At 39.5% G+C, this 17,949-nt stretch overlaps 1 protein-coding gene across 1 annotated transcript in view; it reads right to left on the bottom strand.

Annotated features, from left to right (window-relative positions):
• Window positions 1-3,579, bottom strand: part of MROH9 (maestro heat like repeat family member 9) — a 49,013-nt gene extending 45,434 nt beyond the window's left edge. Inside the window, exons 1-2 of the mRNA XM_066363827.1 lie at window positions 3,531-3,579; window positions 1,139-1,191 (exon numbers count right to left, since the gene is read on the bottom strand). Of these exons, the coding sequence (XP_066219924.1) occupies window positions 1,139-1,191; window positions 3,531-3,579 (102 nt within the window). The remainder of the gene's footprint in view (window positions 1-1,138; window positions 1,192-3,530) is intronic.
• Window positions 3,580-17,949: the final 14,370 nt, after the last annotated feature.

The raw sequence follows: 17,949 nt of genomic DNA, 5'->3' as shown, positions 1-17,949 counted from the left end.
GGTCCCTCCACCTCGCCAGCTCCCATACCCTAGTTTCCATCCTGGAGTGTACAATTGTAAGTGGTTTCCTGAGCATCCTTCCAGAGATAGAGTGTGCTATATAGGAAAGTTAATAATGACACTCTGTTGGCTGAAAAGACTAGAAAAAAATCATTTTATATTTTTTGTATAATGCTGCCTCTAAGCCCTGTCTCTCCCTTCTCTGCCAACCTCCTACCCTGGAGTCCCTCCTAAGTAACTGTCTTCCTTACTAACCTCTGATTCCATGAATTCTCCATCTCTTTTCATTAGTAATACAGCATCACCCTTATCTTTTAATACTGAATTCTGTTTATTAAATGTTCAACTTCAAAATTTATTCACAGGTCACCCTCCATTCCCAGGGCAGGCGAGAGGCTTGGTTTCAGGGCTGACATAGGAGAGTGTGGAACCAGAGTCCATGAGTTTGTACCCTGTTTCTGGCACTTGGCAGTTAGGTGACCACAGGCAGGCCACTGCCTATCTCAGTTTCCTCACTTGCCAAGTGGAGTAAATGGAATTTCTTATCCTGTTAGGGCTGTTGTAAGGATTAAGTGGGTTTAGTCGTTTAAAGCACTCAGAGCATGTCTAGCATGTTCTGTAAATGCTATATAAGGGTTAGCTGTTCTTGCTATTATTGGACTGTTTCCTCTCTCACAGCTCTACTCACCTTTACTTCTGTGGGATTGTGGCTGTGAATTGGGAAGTACATATATTTTATCTGCCCACAGCATGACTTCCTGTCCTCTTCCTGTTGGTCATTACTCTGACACAGTTTGGTGGGAAGCATTTCCACCATGGTGATGGAAGGGTATGAAACATTGCAGCAGACAAGTCAGGAGAGAGTGGGGCAAACAGTGGGATGGGGCAAACTTTCATCCTTTTGAGTTAGTGCTGAAGGTCATTTCTAGGGGCACATGAGGGTAATCAAGAACATGCCTTTGTAGGGGGGAAAAAAAAGCTAAAAGCAGTGTTTAACCAAACTGCCATTTTTTTCACTTTCACCCCCACACACGTATTTTAAACTTTAATTATGACAGCCTTGTGATGGAGTGAACAAGTAATCTTCCCCCCCCAAGAGATTCCAGTTATATTAATTTCCTTACAGAATATAGCTTACCAGTTGCTGCCACTTCACAGTGGACTGCAGAAGCTGGAAATTAATGTTCGCTGCTAGTCAGGGAGAAGAAAGAGACCCGTTAAAAGGAAATACACTTAATTTCTTATCATTGAGTTGGGCATATCCCCAAATCTGAAGCTGGTATGACTTTGATGGCAAAGTCCAGTGCACACCCACACATACACTTAAACTTCAGGCAGTGTCCTTATGAATATGACGGCACAGCATTTAACAAAAGGGTTACCAAACAGGATATAGAAACACATTAAAGAACACTGCACTATCACCAAGTTGTAGTTATTCCAAACATACAAGGATGGTTCAATAAAAGAAAACCTAGAACACAGTTCTCAACATTAATTCCAAAAAAAAGGGGGGGATTATTCACATAATAATTTTTACTGAGGTAAAAAATTCTGGTAAAGTTTTAAATCTATTTTTTTTACTGTAATTCTTTTTTTTTTTCTAATTCAGTGAGAGGAGGGGAGGCAGAGACAGACAGCCATGTGTGCCCCGACCTGGATGCACCCGGCAAGCCCACTAGGGGGCAATGCTCTGCCCATCTGGGGCATTGTTCCATTGCTCAGCAACAAGCTCTTGGCATATGAGGGAGAGGCCATGGAGCCATCCTCTGCTCCTGGGGCCAACTTGCTTCAATTGAGCCATGGCTGCAGGAGGAGAAGAGAGAGAGAGAGGGAGAGAGAGAGGGAGGTAGAGACAGAGGGAGAGAGAGAGAGAGAGAAGTGAGAGGGGGAAGGGGTGGAGAAGCAGCAGATGGGCACTTCTCCTGTGTGCCCTGACCAGGAATCGAACCTGAGGCATTCACATGCCAGGCCAATGCTCTACCACGGAGTCAACCAACCAGGGCTTGAGCCAGATGTAATAAGGAAATAATTATAAACATTCTTATTAAAGAAAAAGACAAAGATGATCATTATTACTATTATCATTTGCTATTTCTGGACATTCCATCCAGTATTATTAGAAAATAGAAAGAGGCCCTGGCTGGTTGGCTCAGTGGTACAACATCAAACCTGGGACATCCACACTCCGGCCTGACGCTCTACCACTGAGCCAACAGACCAGAGTCTGTAATCTTTTTTTTTTTCAGAGACAGAGAGAGTCAGAGAGAGGGATAGACAGGGACAGACAGACAGGAATGGAGAGAGATGAGAAGCATCAATTATTAGTTTTTCATTGCAACACCTTAGTTGTTCATTGATTGCTTTCTCATGTGTGCCTTGACCGTGGGCCTTCAGCAGACCGAGTAACCCCTTGCTTGAGCCAGCGACCTTGGGTCCAAGCTGGTGAGCTTTGCTCAAACCAGATGAGCCCGTGCTCAAGCTGGCGACCTCGGGGTCTCGAACCTGGGTCCTCTGCATCCCAGTCTGATGCTCTCTCCACTGTCCCACCGCCTGGTCAGGCTGTAATATATTTTTTTAATAATTAAAAAAAAAAATTGGAATAGTTTTAGATTTACAGAAAAGTTACACAGATAGAACAGAGTTCTCAACACCCCTCACTGCCAGTTTCCCCTAATGTTAACATCTTAGTTAACCATGGCACATTTGTCAAAACTAAGAAATTAATGTTGGTACAGTTTTATTAACCCTAGGCTTTATTTGGATTCCTTTTGTTTTTTCCACTTATGTCTTTTTTCTGTTCCAGGATCCAGTCAGGATCCCTCCTTGCCTCTAGTTCTCATGTCTTCTTCATTCCCTTTGATCTGATCAGTAGCTGTTTTACAATCTTCCCTTGTTCATGACCTTGACAGTTAGTCAGGGATTTTGTAGAATATCTCTCAATTTAGCTGCTGTTTTCCTCATGATTAGACTGGAATACAGAGTTTTGGAATAAATATCACAGACATAATATGTCCTCATCATGAGAAAGTATCAGATTTGAAAATTAATTCATTAGTCCTACAATTTTTTCTTAGCAAATTTAAGAATTTGGCTTCATTTTTAATGTCGGCTTTCTTTCCTTCTGCCTTTCTTGAATTTATTCTGTTTTCCTATTTCTCACTTCTTGTTTTGGATATTTGATTCATTTATTTTCATTTCTTCTGGCTCATTCTTTTTCTCTTTGACCCAAGAATTCCTTAAAATAGAATAGTTTAGACGACAAGTAGTAGGTTTTTTATTTGTGCTTGTTTCATAAGTTCTGATTTTTTTTTTTTTTTTTTTTTTTGCATTGTGATTAGAGAAGATTTCTGCTCTTTCTGCATTTTGGGATTTATACAGAAACTTCTAGCCTAACATATATGATTATCCTTTATAAATATTCCTTTTTGTGGACATTAGAAACAAGATATATTCTTTGTTTTTGTGACTAGAGATTGATATATGGGTCTCTTTCACACATGTACATATATACCATACAGGACACTTACCTTTGTCTCTACCATGTCCTGAATTTGTTTTATGAGTCCTTGATGACATGCTGATAGAAGTAAATTAGTCTTCTACTATTAATTCTGCAAGAGAGTATTTTGTGTTAGCACATAAATCAGCAACTTCCCTATAGTGTTGTTTTGCTATATCAATTTTGATGCTACTATGTTGCATGGTACATAGATCATGTTAATTTTCTGTTGCTGTGTAACAAATTGTCACAAACTTCTAATGGCTTAAAAATTATTTTTATTTGATAGTTTCTATGGTTCAGAAGGTCGGGCTCTGTTTAGGATTTTAAACAAGTAGGATGCAGTATTAATTCACATGGCTGGAATCAAGTGGCTGTCATGGCCTGCTATCTCATTTGACACCCACCAACCTCTCCTAAGGTTATTTAGGTTGTTGACAGAATTCAGTTAAAAATCTTACAGAATTAAATATATACATGAAGAAATTTTAGAACCGATCTAGAATTTTCCCCACGACACAATTTTTTTATACTATTTTTTTACATGTGTATGATTTATTGTAATAAATAAATTATGACCAACTTTTTTTTTTTAATTGAGATTCAACCTGTTCAGTCTCACAAGCTCTTTACCTCCTGATGAAAATTTCTATTTCCAGACTTCTTGAAATTCAGCTTCATTGAGGAAAATGAAATATTTTCTGGAGGGAGTTCAATTTTAGAACTTGAGTGCTTGGGGTAAGACCAAACATTGGTAGGTGTCAACTTATGAGTGGTTTCCATAAGTTAACACATGTACTAAAAGTGTCTGCATGACAGAGGGATGTGGTCAGATGGTAGAAAATAGACACGAAGTTAGGAGATTGGTTAACAAAGATAAACTCTTCCAATCAGTAAATCTGGTAAGAACTTTAGAAGAGTGTCCATGGTGAGGTAAGTTCTAGTATATCCATACTTATTTCTTTTAACCGAGATGGACTTTTGACTGACTGAAGGAGTAATAGGAGGAAAATCACTTACTTGTGTGTGATTTTTCTGTGCCTATTGGCGAGGCGTGTTGTGCCGAGAATCTTTACCTCTTGGCCAAAGGTAAAATCCTCGGTCAACTACAAGAATCCTTTGATATGTTGTCTCCTGTCATGGCAACCACATATTACAAAGATTCCATTCTCGAATGGATGTGGCTCCTGCCTAGAAGGTTCTAACATGCTCAGGTGGCTACTAATGCTGACCTGAGACTACTGAGGAGAAAAGCTTTTGGTTCATATGTTACCAGGTCTGACAGGTAGCTCTGCAAACCAGTAGCCTGGTAAAAGGTGGGCAAAGAATGTGAATAGAAAATTCACAGGAGAGGAAAACTGAATGGTCAGTAAATATTAAAAGGTGCTTAATTGCCTTTGGAATTATGGAAATGCAAACCAATGAAATATACCATTTCACAACAAATAAGTAGAAATAATAAATAATAGCTAAATATAAATAAAAATTTGAAAATCTATTAAATGAGGGGAAAGGTAGAAAGAAACTTTCTCATACCATTGAAAGAAGTATAAATCGATATAGGTACTTTGTAGAGCAATTTGTCAAATTCTAATAAAATTGAAAATCTACACCCCAGAATTTCCAATTGCAGGTCCATAGACTTGAAAAATTTGTACAATTTGTGCTCGAGACATATTGTAAGGTTATTCATTGTAGCATTCTTTTTACAAGGTACAATTCACACCCCATAAAATGCATCCTTTTAAAGTGTACAATTGAGTAGTTTTCAATATATTTACAGAGCTGTACAATCATCAACACTGTCTGATTTTAGAATATTTTCATCAGCCCCCAAAGAAATCCTGTTCCCATTGGCAATCACTCTCTGGCTCTCTCTGCCCTAGCACCCGGTTGCCACTAATCTACTTTCTGTCCCCAAGGGTTTTCCTGTTCTGGACATTTCATATAAATGGAATCACACGATATATGGTCTTTTGTGACTGGCTTCAGTCACTTAATATAATGTTTTCAAAATGTATCCATGTTGTGGCTTAGATCAGTATACTTCCTTCCTATGGCTGAATAATATCCCATTGTATCAATATGCCACATTTTGTTTGTACATTCATTAGTTAATGTAGATTTGGCTGTTTCCTACTTTTGGCTGTTATGAATAATACGTCTATAAACATCCATGTACAAGGTTTTGTGTGGATGTATGCTTTTGTTTCTTTGGGTAGATACCTGGAAGTAGAATTGTTGCTTCATATAATAACTTTATTTTTAAATTTATGAGGAGCTACCAAACTTCTTTCCAAAGTGGCCTCACCATTTCATAATCTCATTGGCAATGTATGAGGATCCCAGTCCCCCCCACCCCCGCTTGCCACACTTGATAGTTTAAAAAAGTTATTATTATAGCTACCTGCATACCTAGTGGATGTGAAGTGGTATCTCATGGTAATTTTGATTTGTATTTTCCTAATGACTAATTATGTTGAGCATGTTTTTATTTATTAATTAGCCATTTGTAGGGGTTAAGAAAACTCAAGAGTTCTGTTTGCTTCTTGAATTTGAGGCTTTAGTTCTTTCCACAGGCTTGGGAAGTTCTCATCTATTATTTGTTTGAGTATGTTCTCCATTCCATTTTCTCTCTCTTTTCCCTCTGATATACCTATTATTCTTATGTTATTCTTTTTGATGGAGTCAGATAATTCTTGTAGGGCTATCTCATTTTTTTTGATTTTTGAGTCTCTTTCTTCTTCTCTCTGTTGTGCCTCAAGTTGCTTGTCTTCTATTTCACTAATCCTACCTTCTATCTGGCCTGTTCTATTAGCTAAGCTTGTTACCTCGTTTTTCAGCTCGTGAATTGAGTTTTTCATCTCTGTTTGATTTGTTTTTATAGTTTCAATTACCTTGGAAATATATTCTTTGTGTTCATTGAGTTGTTTTCTGAGCTCCCTAAATTGCCTTTCTGTGTTTTCTTGTATATCTCTGAGTATTTTTAGGATTTCTATTTTAAATTCTCTGTTGTTTAACTCCAAGGTTTCCAATATATTAAATTTTTTCTCCATAGATTTTTTCCTCATCTAGCTGTGTTACCTCTCTTTCTTTTGTATCTATGATATTCGATTTTCTCTTCCTTAATGGCATCTGAGGGTGGTTTTGTTGATAGTATTAATGAGATTTAATAAAGAATAAAAAGTTAAAAAAATAAAAAATCGGCCCTGGCCGGTTGGCTCAGCGGTAGAGCATCGGCCTGGCGTGCAGGGGACCCGGGTTCGATTCTCGGCCAGGGCACATAGGAGAAGCGCCCATTTGCTTCTCCACCCCTCCCCTCCTTCCTCTCTGTCTCTCTCTTCCCCTCCCGCAGCCAAGGCTCCATTGGAGCAAAGATGGCCCGGGCACTGGGGATGGCTCCTTGGCCTCTGCCCCAGGCGCTAGAGTGGCTCTGGTCGCGACAGAGCGACGCCCCGGAGGGGCAGAGCATCACCCCCTGGTGGGCAGAGCGTCGCCCCTGGTGGGCGTGCCGGGTGGATCCCGGTCGGGCGCATGCGGGAGTCTGTCTGACTCTCTCCCCGTTTCCAGCTTCAGAAAAATACAAAAAAAAAAAAAAAAAAATCAAAGAGTTGTTTATTTTTTAAAAAATTAATAAATAAAGAAAAATAAAATAAAATAAAAATAAAAAAAGGAAATTATTCTCCCCCCTTCTTTTTTTCTCTCCTCTCCTCTCCCCTCTTTCTTGAGAAAATCTTGTGGTGAACTGTGAATTATATTGTACTAAATAGAACAAACAATGCCTGTAATGGAGGGCCTGAATTGGGGAGAAGTAATAAAGGGGCAAAAAAAAAACACCCAGAAAAAAAGGGGGTGTGGACCCACAAAAAGCAAATAAGGAAAAAATTTGGGTCAAGGATAAAATGATTTGCTTTTAGGTGTTGGTTGACTAAGAGTTATGATGAGAGGAATAAGAGGGAAACAGGAAAATGGGGGGACAAATTAAAAAATTACTATTGTATTTAGTGGAACAAGAACTAGATAAAATGGAGAGCCAGGGATGGGAGCACTGCTAGTGAGTTAAAAAGGTGAAGTAAAACCCCCCCAAAATGCCACAAACATAAGTTTGAGTCCCAGATAAGATAATTTGTTCGTTATTGAGGTTTGAATGAGAGGAGACGTAAAGGAGAAAGGAAGAAACTAATATAGAGGGAGAAAAGAAAGAGAGAGAGAGAGAAAAAAAAGAGGGAACCACTAAAAGAAGAAAAAAGAAAAAAGGAGAAAGAGAGAGTTAAGGGTTTTGGAGTGCAACCCTCATAGAGAGAAAGGAAGAGGAAAGAAAAGATAATGGGAGATGTAACACTTATGGGTAGTGTAGTTGAAGGAGAGGAGAGAGTAAGACCGGCAGAGAGTTAATCGACCAAATTGGAGGAGGAAAAAAAAAATCAAGAATGAAGATAAGAGAAACAAACGAACAAATATAATAAAATGGGATAGGTTATAAAGTCTGCAGATTATTCTTGATTTTGAGAGGTTATCTTCGTGCTTTTTCTTTTCTCTCCCTCTTCCTGGTCGGTGACTCTGTACCCCGGGTTCTGCCCCTTTGGCACGCTCAGGTAGAGGTTTGCAGTTGATAAGTCTCTATGGCGATGTCAAGTATTGGGCTTCAGTCTCGTTGGCAGTCGAGGCTCATTAGCATTTATAGGCTCCAACAGTGAGAGAGTCTGTGTTCCTGGAGCCTCTCTCCTAGTCTTTCCTTCCTCAATTAGTAGCCTGATAATCCAGCTATGGGGTTGCTGCTGCCTCTGCCTGGATAGTAAGAGGCTCAAAGAGCTGGCAACTCCCTACTCTATTTCCACTCAGCACAGGGCTCTGGGTAAGGCTCAGTCAGTCAGAGCTGCTAGCATAATCAGGCGGGGCTTCCGCCCACTCAAAGACCTCTGGCTCTGCCACTCTGTCTGGTAACACGGGCGGGCGCCCACTCCTGGGGCGCTTGGAGGAAACTCTCACTCACTATCTGTGCGCAGACCAGGATATCAGGCCGGAAGTCTCACACTCTGAGTGAAACCTCCACCCGCATGGAAAAGTTCTAGCGTTGGAATTGGCTCTCGCTCCCTCCCCGTGCGCGGCTTTTTCAGGGCGCTGGGGCGGCCTGGAGATTCCGCTTTTGGCCCACACAAAGGCCTCTGCCTCTGCCCCTCTGTGGGATAACACGGGCGCGCACTGCCGAGGCACTCGGAGGAATCTCTTGCTCACTATCTGCGCGCACAGACCAGGATATCAGTCCAGCTGCCTCACCCTCTGAGTGAAACCCCCACCCACATGGAAAAGTTCCAGCATTGGAATTGGCTCTCGCTCCCTCCCCATGCGCGGCTTTTTCAGGGTGCTGGGGCGGCCTGAGATTCCACTTTTGGCCCACACAGAGGCCTCTGACTCTGCCCCTGTGGGATAACACGGGCTCCCACTCCTGAGGTGCTGGGAGGAATCTCTTGCCCACTCTCCGTGCGCGCTGACCAGGATATCAGGCCAGCCGCCTCACCCTCTGAGTGAAACCCCTCCCGCACGGAAAAGTTCCAGCATTGGAATTGGCTCTCGCTCCCTCCCTGTGCGCGGCCCTTTCAGGGCGCTGGGGTTGCCTGAGATTCTGCCTTCGGCCCACACAAAGGCCCCTGACTCTGTCTCTCTGTGGGATAACACGGGCGCCCACTGCTGAGGCACTGAGAGGAATCTCTCGCCCACTATCTGCGCGCGCCGACCAGGAGATTGGGGAAAATGGCTGCCCCACTTGTCTTTCTTTGTCTGGGTTTGGTGCGAGTGTTAGCTTGTATTGACTGGGTTACCACAGGCACAGTTTTTCCTCGGCTTGGATCTCCGTGCCACAGCCTGGTTTGGCCGTTTGTGCCGCGGCCTGGATCTATTCACCCCCTTTGCCCGCCTCAGTTTCTATATTCTCAGTTCCCAGTGAAAGCAGTCCTATTTAGGTTAGTGAGGAAGGCGGAGCATTTCTTACTCCCTATTTCCTTCGGGGTTTGATTATATATTTAGCCAATTTTTCGTTCTACCATACCTTCAGGTGTATTGGGAAACATCTGGAGGCTCCAAAGATAGGTTTTTCTGTTTCTGGTTGAAGATCTTGTTGAGTTTTGGGGGAGATTTATCGGTATCACTTCCTACCACGCCATTACTCTGACGTCATCTCCTAATTAGCCATTTGTAGATCTTCTTTGTTGTTGTTGGTTTTATTTTGTGGATGTAGTGACTTAACTGAACTAATTTTGTAAAGTTTATAACCTTTGTCACAGGTGTCCACTGAATTTTCTGTTCAGTTAGCTACTAATATGGCAGATTTCCTTGAAGGTTTTGAACCTCTAAGTATTCCAGCCTTTGCCAAGGGGCACTGTGTTTGTGTTGTAGAATGCTTTTTACACTTCCAGCAACTGATAACACTGACCTAGCCTTTGCTTCCTAATTGTAAAGAACCTCAAAGTTAACCAGAGATAAGAGATTAGAACCTTCTCAGGTCTTTTCTTGTCATGAATAGAGCCCTGCACATGTGTATAACTTCTAGATTTCCAGGGATATGTGAGTTTTCAAAGCCTGTTGCCATCACATTCCCTAACTTTTCCTTTTAAGTTTTTTGGCCAGCTTTTTATTTGCCCAAACTGGTCTTGCTACCTCAGACAGCTGCAGTTTTAAACAATTGCCACTGGTTGGTTTTGACAAATGTTCTGGGAATAGGCCCATTTTCCCTGGAAGAGTTTTGAGTAATATGAAATAAAAACGAGTCCTGGGAATGGTGCTTTTTCAAGGAGACAACAAGTCAAATAGTGATGCTTCCCTGGAGGATTTGGGGGAGCTATAAATCTATTCTGCCCTCTCTAACAGGGGGTAGGCTGCTGATTTTCATAGCAACTGTTGGTTTTCAGCCATTTTTAAAAGTAAACATTTCTTAGATGTTTGTAAACTTTTGATTAATTCCCCTGAGTTCTGAAAATGTTGATTTTGACAATTTTTCCAGTATTCTCATTGCTTTTATGGAGGAACAAATTTTTTAAGAGTTCTTGCTTCACCATTACCAAAGTACTTACACAACATTGTTTTTAATAGGAAAAAGGTATTGGAAAACATTTTTATAGTAGGATAATGAACACAAAAATTGTAATCTCTTCATACAGTGGAACTCAGCAGTTAAAATAATGGACTAAGGTTATATATCTATACATGAATAGCAATAAAAAACAAATAGTAGAATGATACCCACAGTATAATAATATTTATGTAATGAAAACACACAGAAAGTATTTCTGATATGGGCATATATAAAACGTAAATTATTATTACAAAACATGGTCTGGGAGGATAAATGATAGGAATGGGAAAAAAGTAATGTTTTCTATAATATTTTATTTAAAAAAATGTGGACACATGAGTATTGGCTATATAAATTTTATGCTTTTTCTTTTCTTAGCAAGAAAGAACATCTTACTGGATTGAATTCTTCTATTCTTTGGGAATTCACTGGACTCTGTCCATTTTTTTAAAATAATCTATGGGTGGAGTGAAAACAAAAGACAAGGGTGAGATAAATAAGTGCTGAACCACAACTGGATATGTTATAAAATGATCTTGAAATGGCTTTCAAATGTGGAATGTCAAATTCTGGTTTTCATTTTACTTTTAAATAATCACAAGTTCAAACCAGACCAAAAAATACGATTCATTGGCTTCTTCCTCTCTAAAATTCTTAGTAGTATTTCTGTGCTCCAGCCAAAGAAAGGAAACTTTTGACATTGTTTCTCTTCTTTCCCCTGACACTGTTGGTTTGTAATATCTCCATAGCTTCCAAAGGAGGAGGAGGGAGCTGCTTTATAATTATAACCAATTGTAAGAACATAGTACCTCTTCCAGAGAATTTTGACATCCTCTCAATAATGTGGTAGCACAGACATCAAGTTCTCTTTGACAGGTAGGAGTGGGAGAATCTGAATTGCTGTGGTACAAAGTCATTTCTCTCACATGACTTTTTGACGAGGGTGAAGATGAAAAGCAAACCTCAACAGCCCCTCCTGGCAGGAGAAGCTTCTAAGCCCAACAGTGTACTCATTACAACAAAGAGCCACTAGGTGTCACTAAAGGTAACATTTGTAGGCATTAGAGAGTATAACCAGGAAAACGGAAAAGGCAAGTGAAGTCCGCCATATTACTGGGGAAAACGGAAGTTCCAACCCATTACCCCCAGGAAATGGTTTCAGACCCTGTCATATCTGTGTGTGGACCCATTTGGGTTGACATCACTTTTAACAGAAAAATAACTAAATAAGCTCAGAAAACTCAAGGCATATAGTGTAAGATGACTCTCTTAATGAAATGTGCTTACGATTCCAAGTCTTGAGTGCTGGAGTTACTCCTGAAAATTGTGATTGAAATGTCAACAGCTGCCCCCAGGTGAAAAGTAAGTCAGATAAACTGACTTCTCATTAAAGAAGGACACTTAAGATTTTTTTTTTCCAAATCCATCTCTACTGTTTGCTCCTCACCCCTACCCCTTCTGTCTTTATTATTCTGAAAGCTGTAACTAGAAAATAGTGTGAACTCAATGCATACTTGTTGAATGACCAGTATGAATCAAGGGAAGAAAACCAACATTCATTTAATGCCTCTTTATACCTGTTTTGTCTGCCTTCTTACATTCCTTTTTAAAATATAATCTTCACAAAAAAAAAAATAAAAACAAACAAAAGACAAACATGAAAACAACCCCAGAGAGATAGTTATTGGACCCATTGCTTTATATAAACAGCACTCATGGAATATAATCACAAATGATCTTTACTTTTATTTCTCATTGTCCTGTTAACTTTGCTCAGTAGGAAAGCTCTTACCTGCCCCTGAATAAAACCCTCAGACACATCTATGACATTTCTGATCTCTTGTTGGTCCTAAAAAGTTCTATAATCACATTAGGCCCTGACTGGGTAGCTCAGTTAGTTAGAATGTCATCCTGATATAACTAGGTTGTGAGTTTGACCTCTGGTCAGGGCACATACAAGAACCAACCAATGAATGCATAAATAAATTGATGTTTCTTTTTCTCTCTCCCTCTCCCTTTCTCTCTAAAATCAATAATAAAAAAGGTCTATACTTAAAGTAGAAGAGCTATCACAATTTAGTAACTTAAATTGTCCAATTTCATGTAGTAGCACAACATATTTCACTTCAAATCACAGAGCCTTCTTTTCCAAGCTGGAGCTGTCGGAGACCTGGCAGCCTCCAGAGGAGGTAGAGAATACTTATTCCCTTTTTCTTACTCAACTCCATGTTCAGAAGTCCTTGCTAGAAATATCTCACTGCACATCCCAAGATGCAAGCTATGCATTTTCTTCTGGCTGGCCATTCTTCTTCAAGTTTTTCATATCCTTTTATTTTCTTTAATGTATTCTTAGAATATTCTTTCATAACTTTTAAAAAATTAATAAATACTGTGCCATTTTCTCCTTCAATAATAATAGAATTCCCATTTGTTAGAGGACATGGCCACTTGGAATAAGAACTACATTTCCTAGTATTCCTCATCAGGGTCCATGTGCAAATTCTTGGAATGATCCTTGAATGGTGAGGCTGGCTTTGTCTTCCCTTCTCCCCTCCCTATTGGCTGCAGCCAGGACAGGATCACTACAGACTGGACTGGACAATGAGGTGGAAGCCCTGGGCTGAGGGCTTCAATGGTCATGGAACTGACCTGGCAACCTTGGTCTTTATTTGTAAACACAGATAAATGAACTTATGATCGACTGTTAAGTTTTTATCGCTTTCAGACATACACAATCCAAACTGATAGAAACACAGAACTCAGTGAAATTTAATTGTAAGGAAGCTGTTACTAATAAAGTCAAGGTTGGAAAAGTAGTCTTTACTCATGCAAATTGATTTTCACCACGTACCTGTGTGACACTGTATGAGGTTCTGGAAGAAGAGGGGGGTACAGAGGTGAAATTAGGGAGGGCTTGCTGCAAGAGGTCACTGTCATCCTGTTCTTCTTCTTCTTCCTGGGGCTGATTTCTCCTCCAGCAGTTCAGAGCTGCTGCTTCTCTGTTCTCTGAGAACACTCCTCTGTCCTTTGCTTATCAAAATGCAGTTGCCACAGGCACCACAGGAGGGCACTGTGTGGGGCCGCACTCGCTGCTGCAGGGACCACGTATTTAGACCCTCTTGCCAGGTAATTCAGAAACTTCAAGAGTCTGAAGGAAGAGTTCACAGCCTGCAACACCACAGTCACACTTTAAGAGATCTACAGAGAGAGATTCCTTCAAAATGTTTACAAAGACATTCATCACGGTATATAAATTTCACATTTATACTGTGAAACAGGAATAATGCCAGTATCAATAAAAGAAAAATGATGACCTCAGTTATGAGGTATACCCCCAAATTAAATAATATTATGCAGTTACTAGAATTATGTTTGGGAGAATTTTCAAAGATGGAGAAACTCTAACAGTGTAATTTTCACTATATCAAATCAGAATGCAAAGCTACATGCATCATGAATTTAATTACGTAAACATTAAAGAAAAAAATGAGACAAAATAGCTCCCTTTATACAAAATAATTAACAATTGATTATTATACATAATTTAGAACATAGAGAAATGAAAGGATAAGACAGGAGAGATAACTCACAGCCCAGGGACCACCAAGCCCCAGTAGAGTCTGCCAAGACCCAAGCACCCAAAGAAAGATACTGAAAAAAAAAAATACATCATTGGGATTTTTTAAAGACCTTATTCATTGATTTTATAGCGAGAGGAGAGAGGTCAGGGAGGAATGAGAAGTATCTACTCATACTTGCTTCACTTGGGTTGTTCATTGATAACTTGTCCTGTGTGCCTTGACCGGACAAGCCCACAGTTTTAAACCTGTGACATTCCAGCATTCCAGGTTGATGCTGTATCCACTGCGCCACCACAGTCCAGGCTAAATCACTGTTATTTTAAGCTACTAAATTTTGTTGCAATTTGTAACATCACAAAAGCTAACTGATGCATCATTTAGTTACTGAAACCCAGGGAGCCATTGTTCTTCTCTCCATTATCATAACATTTGTGAAAGGAAGGAGCCAACTTTCAATGAAGAATGGTTCAAGAGAACCAGCAGGCGAATGGTTCATCTCATGCACCATGCCCCCATAACCCCCATTTTTACCTGCAGGAAAGCAGACTTTATTGCAGATGGAAACTTCTGCCTGTGAACTCTGAATGGTAACCTAACCCACTGGGCCCGTGAGAAGCTGGTGATCACAGGCTCATTAGAGCCTCAAATGCTGCCTGTCCCTCCTGCTCCATGGGCTGTACTTGCATGACTGTAGTTGCCCCCTTAATTTGTGTAATGGGGAGAAAGCCTGGACCCTTAGTTCATTGAAATAAAGTCTCACTTCAGGGTGGAAGAAAGCATGTGGGTATCAAATATTTTTTGTCAAGTGCCTGAAAAGGAAAGGCAGGGAATTCAAATGAGTGTTGGAAAAACAGGTTGTCATTTCTTGGTAACACATTCCAATTCTTTCTTATGGACCTTGGGTGGAAATTTTTTCCTCCCTTCAGTTTTCAGCTCACGTGTATTTCCAGGGAAACCCAATCCTTCTACTTCTTACTCACTTACACTTAACTCATCACAGTGTTTCTCACGAACTATTTCCAATGGGCCTTTAAAACATGAGTTCATTTTCTGGGAGAATGAGTTCTGAATTCTGCCTACTCAGATAGTACACACACAAAGAGGATGTGACATACAGTATTTGTCTTTCTCTGTCTGACTTACCTCACTATATCTAATACCCACCACTTGGCCCATCCATCTTGTCACAGATGGCAAGATTCCGTTCTTTTTATTACTGTATAATATTCCATTGTGTGTGTATATTGCAAATATACCGCATCTTCTCTACCTATTCATTTAATTGTGTATTTCTATTAGTTAGAAACTCACCACTTTATTTGTGAAATGTATTTTCTTGCAAGAAGGAATTACACACTATGGTTATTCAGACTTGGGTGTTTGGCATTTTCTCAAGAACAAATGAAGTAAGTTTGTCACTTCCGGGAACACAGGTACCTGTTGCCAATGAAAAAAACCAAAGTTTTCAGGAGAAAATTAGAATCTTGGAAAATTTTATCCACCACCATGAGTTTAAATAGCTTCTTAAAACTTAAAGACTTTTCTGATGAAATTGGTGGTGCTATTAATACATGTGATTTTGTGTCAGCTTTTGGAAGACTTGCATAACTCAGTAAGCCAGTAGGTTCCAAATTACCAATGTATGATGTCCCGAAGTCCGGCATGAGTAAAAGATCTCAAGGTGCAAGACAGACGCGTGCATTTCAGTGTAATTCAGTGTGAAAAGTTGGCTGATTCAGTTTCAGATTTCACGTTGCAATTAACCTTTAATTCATCACCTCTTATCAAATTTTAGTATAGTAGCAAAGAATAGCCACAAATATGTGAAAAGGCATAAGGCAAAATATGATGTCAAGGGGATGACAATAGGAATTCAGTTGTTACTAGAACAGTGGTTCTTTGGCAAACGTATTTGCTATTGCAAAATGTTTTTAAGACACCAAACTACTTTGTTGAAATTACTGCTTAGTTTACAAAATGCTTCCCTGTATGCACATGGGCTCTAAGAGGAGTAACTGCTTCAGAGTTTTCTTTCTATTAACAATTTACATGGTGAGGAGACATAAAAAGGGTTGACTGACTTTTGTAAAGGCTCATTTTGATTATCGGGTCATTTCAAAGACAATATTTTTCAATCATGACTTCAGTTTTTAATTTTCTTGTGAACATTCCTTCAGTTTGGCCACTGACATTTCCCAAGAGTAACTGACCCATTAAGAGATAAGTTGAATATGTATTTGAAATCCACGTTAGTTCTCAAGTGCGTCACAGATTAAAGCTTTGTTCTTGGCAGCACAAGAAATATACACCCTTCTTGAGAACTGTTTTTGGGAACGATAGTGCTTACTTTGGATGTTATTCATGAACAGTTAGGACACTCTCAAATAAATGTTTTCCTTATTTTAAGGCAAATAGATGATATTTTGTGATGCCTCCATCCAGACCCCAATCCAACTGTCATTATTGAGTTCCCAGAGTGACCATTCAGAGGGGGTGTCTCATTAGCCATAAAGTTCACTAAGGAAGGAAAGCAGAGACTTGAGGATTATAGGTACTACTGCTTAGGGTTTGGCCTACAAAATCCTTTGGAAATGTGACCCTGCGAAGCGAAGAGATGGGTGGTGGGAATGAGTCTGTTTCCTGCTCACCAGGCTTGGTTGTCTGCTCTAGACCTCTTCAGCCCACTGCAATGATTCCTTTCTCTGCTTCCCAATTTTTAGGAAAATTTCAAGATACCTATAGCTCTATTCATACTTAGCTTCATGGATGAATGAACTTTCCCCATAAATACAACTCTGGGATATAAGAAACACCTAAATTGTCCTACTGGAATCTTGAGATCTAGATTCTATGGACTGATTGATTGCCAGCTATGTGGTTCTTAGCAAATTACTTGGCCTCTTTGGGCCCCGGCTTTCTCTCCAGTAAAAGAAAGGAATAAAAGCCGGTGATACTAGTTCCCAAGTTTTGCAATTTTATGAAAACTGTCCTATCATTGGTCCTTGGGCTTCACAGAAAATGGTGACCAGTATCACCACACAAACCCACTTTCCTTACCCTTATAGACCTAAGCCAAGTTATGTTTTGCTGTGCCCACATTTGGTTATAATAGTTAAGTTATTATAAATTATTGATTATATTCATTATATTGTACTTTATATTCCTGTGACTTTTTTTATTACTGGCAATTTTTACTTCTTAATTCCTTCACCTTTTCTACTCCTTTTCCAAACTCCCCTCCCATCTGGCAATCATCGTTTTTTTCTGTATCTATGAGTTTGTTTCTAGTTTTCTTTTATTTTGCTTTTTAGATTCCACATATAAGTGAAATCATAGGGCATTTGTCTTTCTCTGTAAGACTTATTTCATTTCTTAGTTTAATATCCTTTAGCTCCATCCATGTTGTCACAAGGGGGCAAGATTCTGTACTTTTTTATGGCTGAATAATATTTTACTGTACATATATACCACTTTTTCTTTATCCACTTGTCTATTGATGGGCACTTAGGGTACTTCCATATTTCCATATCTTAGCTATTCTAAAGAATTCTGCAGTGAACATAGAGGTGCATATATCTTTTAAAATTATTGTTTTGTCTTTTTTTGGATAAAAATATTTATAGTTTTGTTAGCAATATGTATGTATGTCTATATATATTTGACTATAAGTCTATTATATGATTGGAAAGCTATTGTAAGTATGATTGTTTTCTTAGTTTTATTTCCCAAATTTTATTGTTAGTATCTAGAGTTAGAATTGCATTTTAATTATGTCCTGTGACCTTGCTAAATTTACA

This window comes from Saccopteryx leptura, chromosome 2 (genome assembly GCF_036850995.1).
Source record: "Saccopteryx leptura isolate mSacLep1 chromosome 2, mSacLep1_pri_phased_curated, whole genome shotgun sequence".
Taxonomy (NCBI): Eukaryota; Metazoa; Chordata; class Mammalia; order Chiroptera; family Emballonuridae; genus Saccopteryx; species Saccopteryx leptura.
The sequence above is the reverse complement of the archived record's forward strand: the minus strand, read 5'-3'. Positions and strand labels throughout refer to the sequence as shown.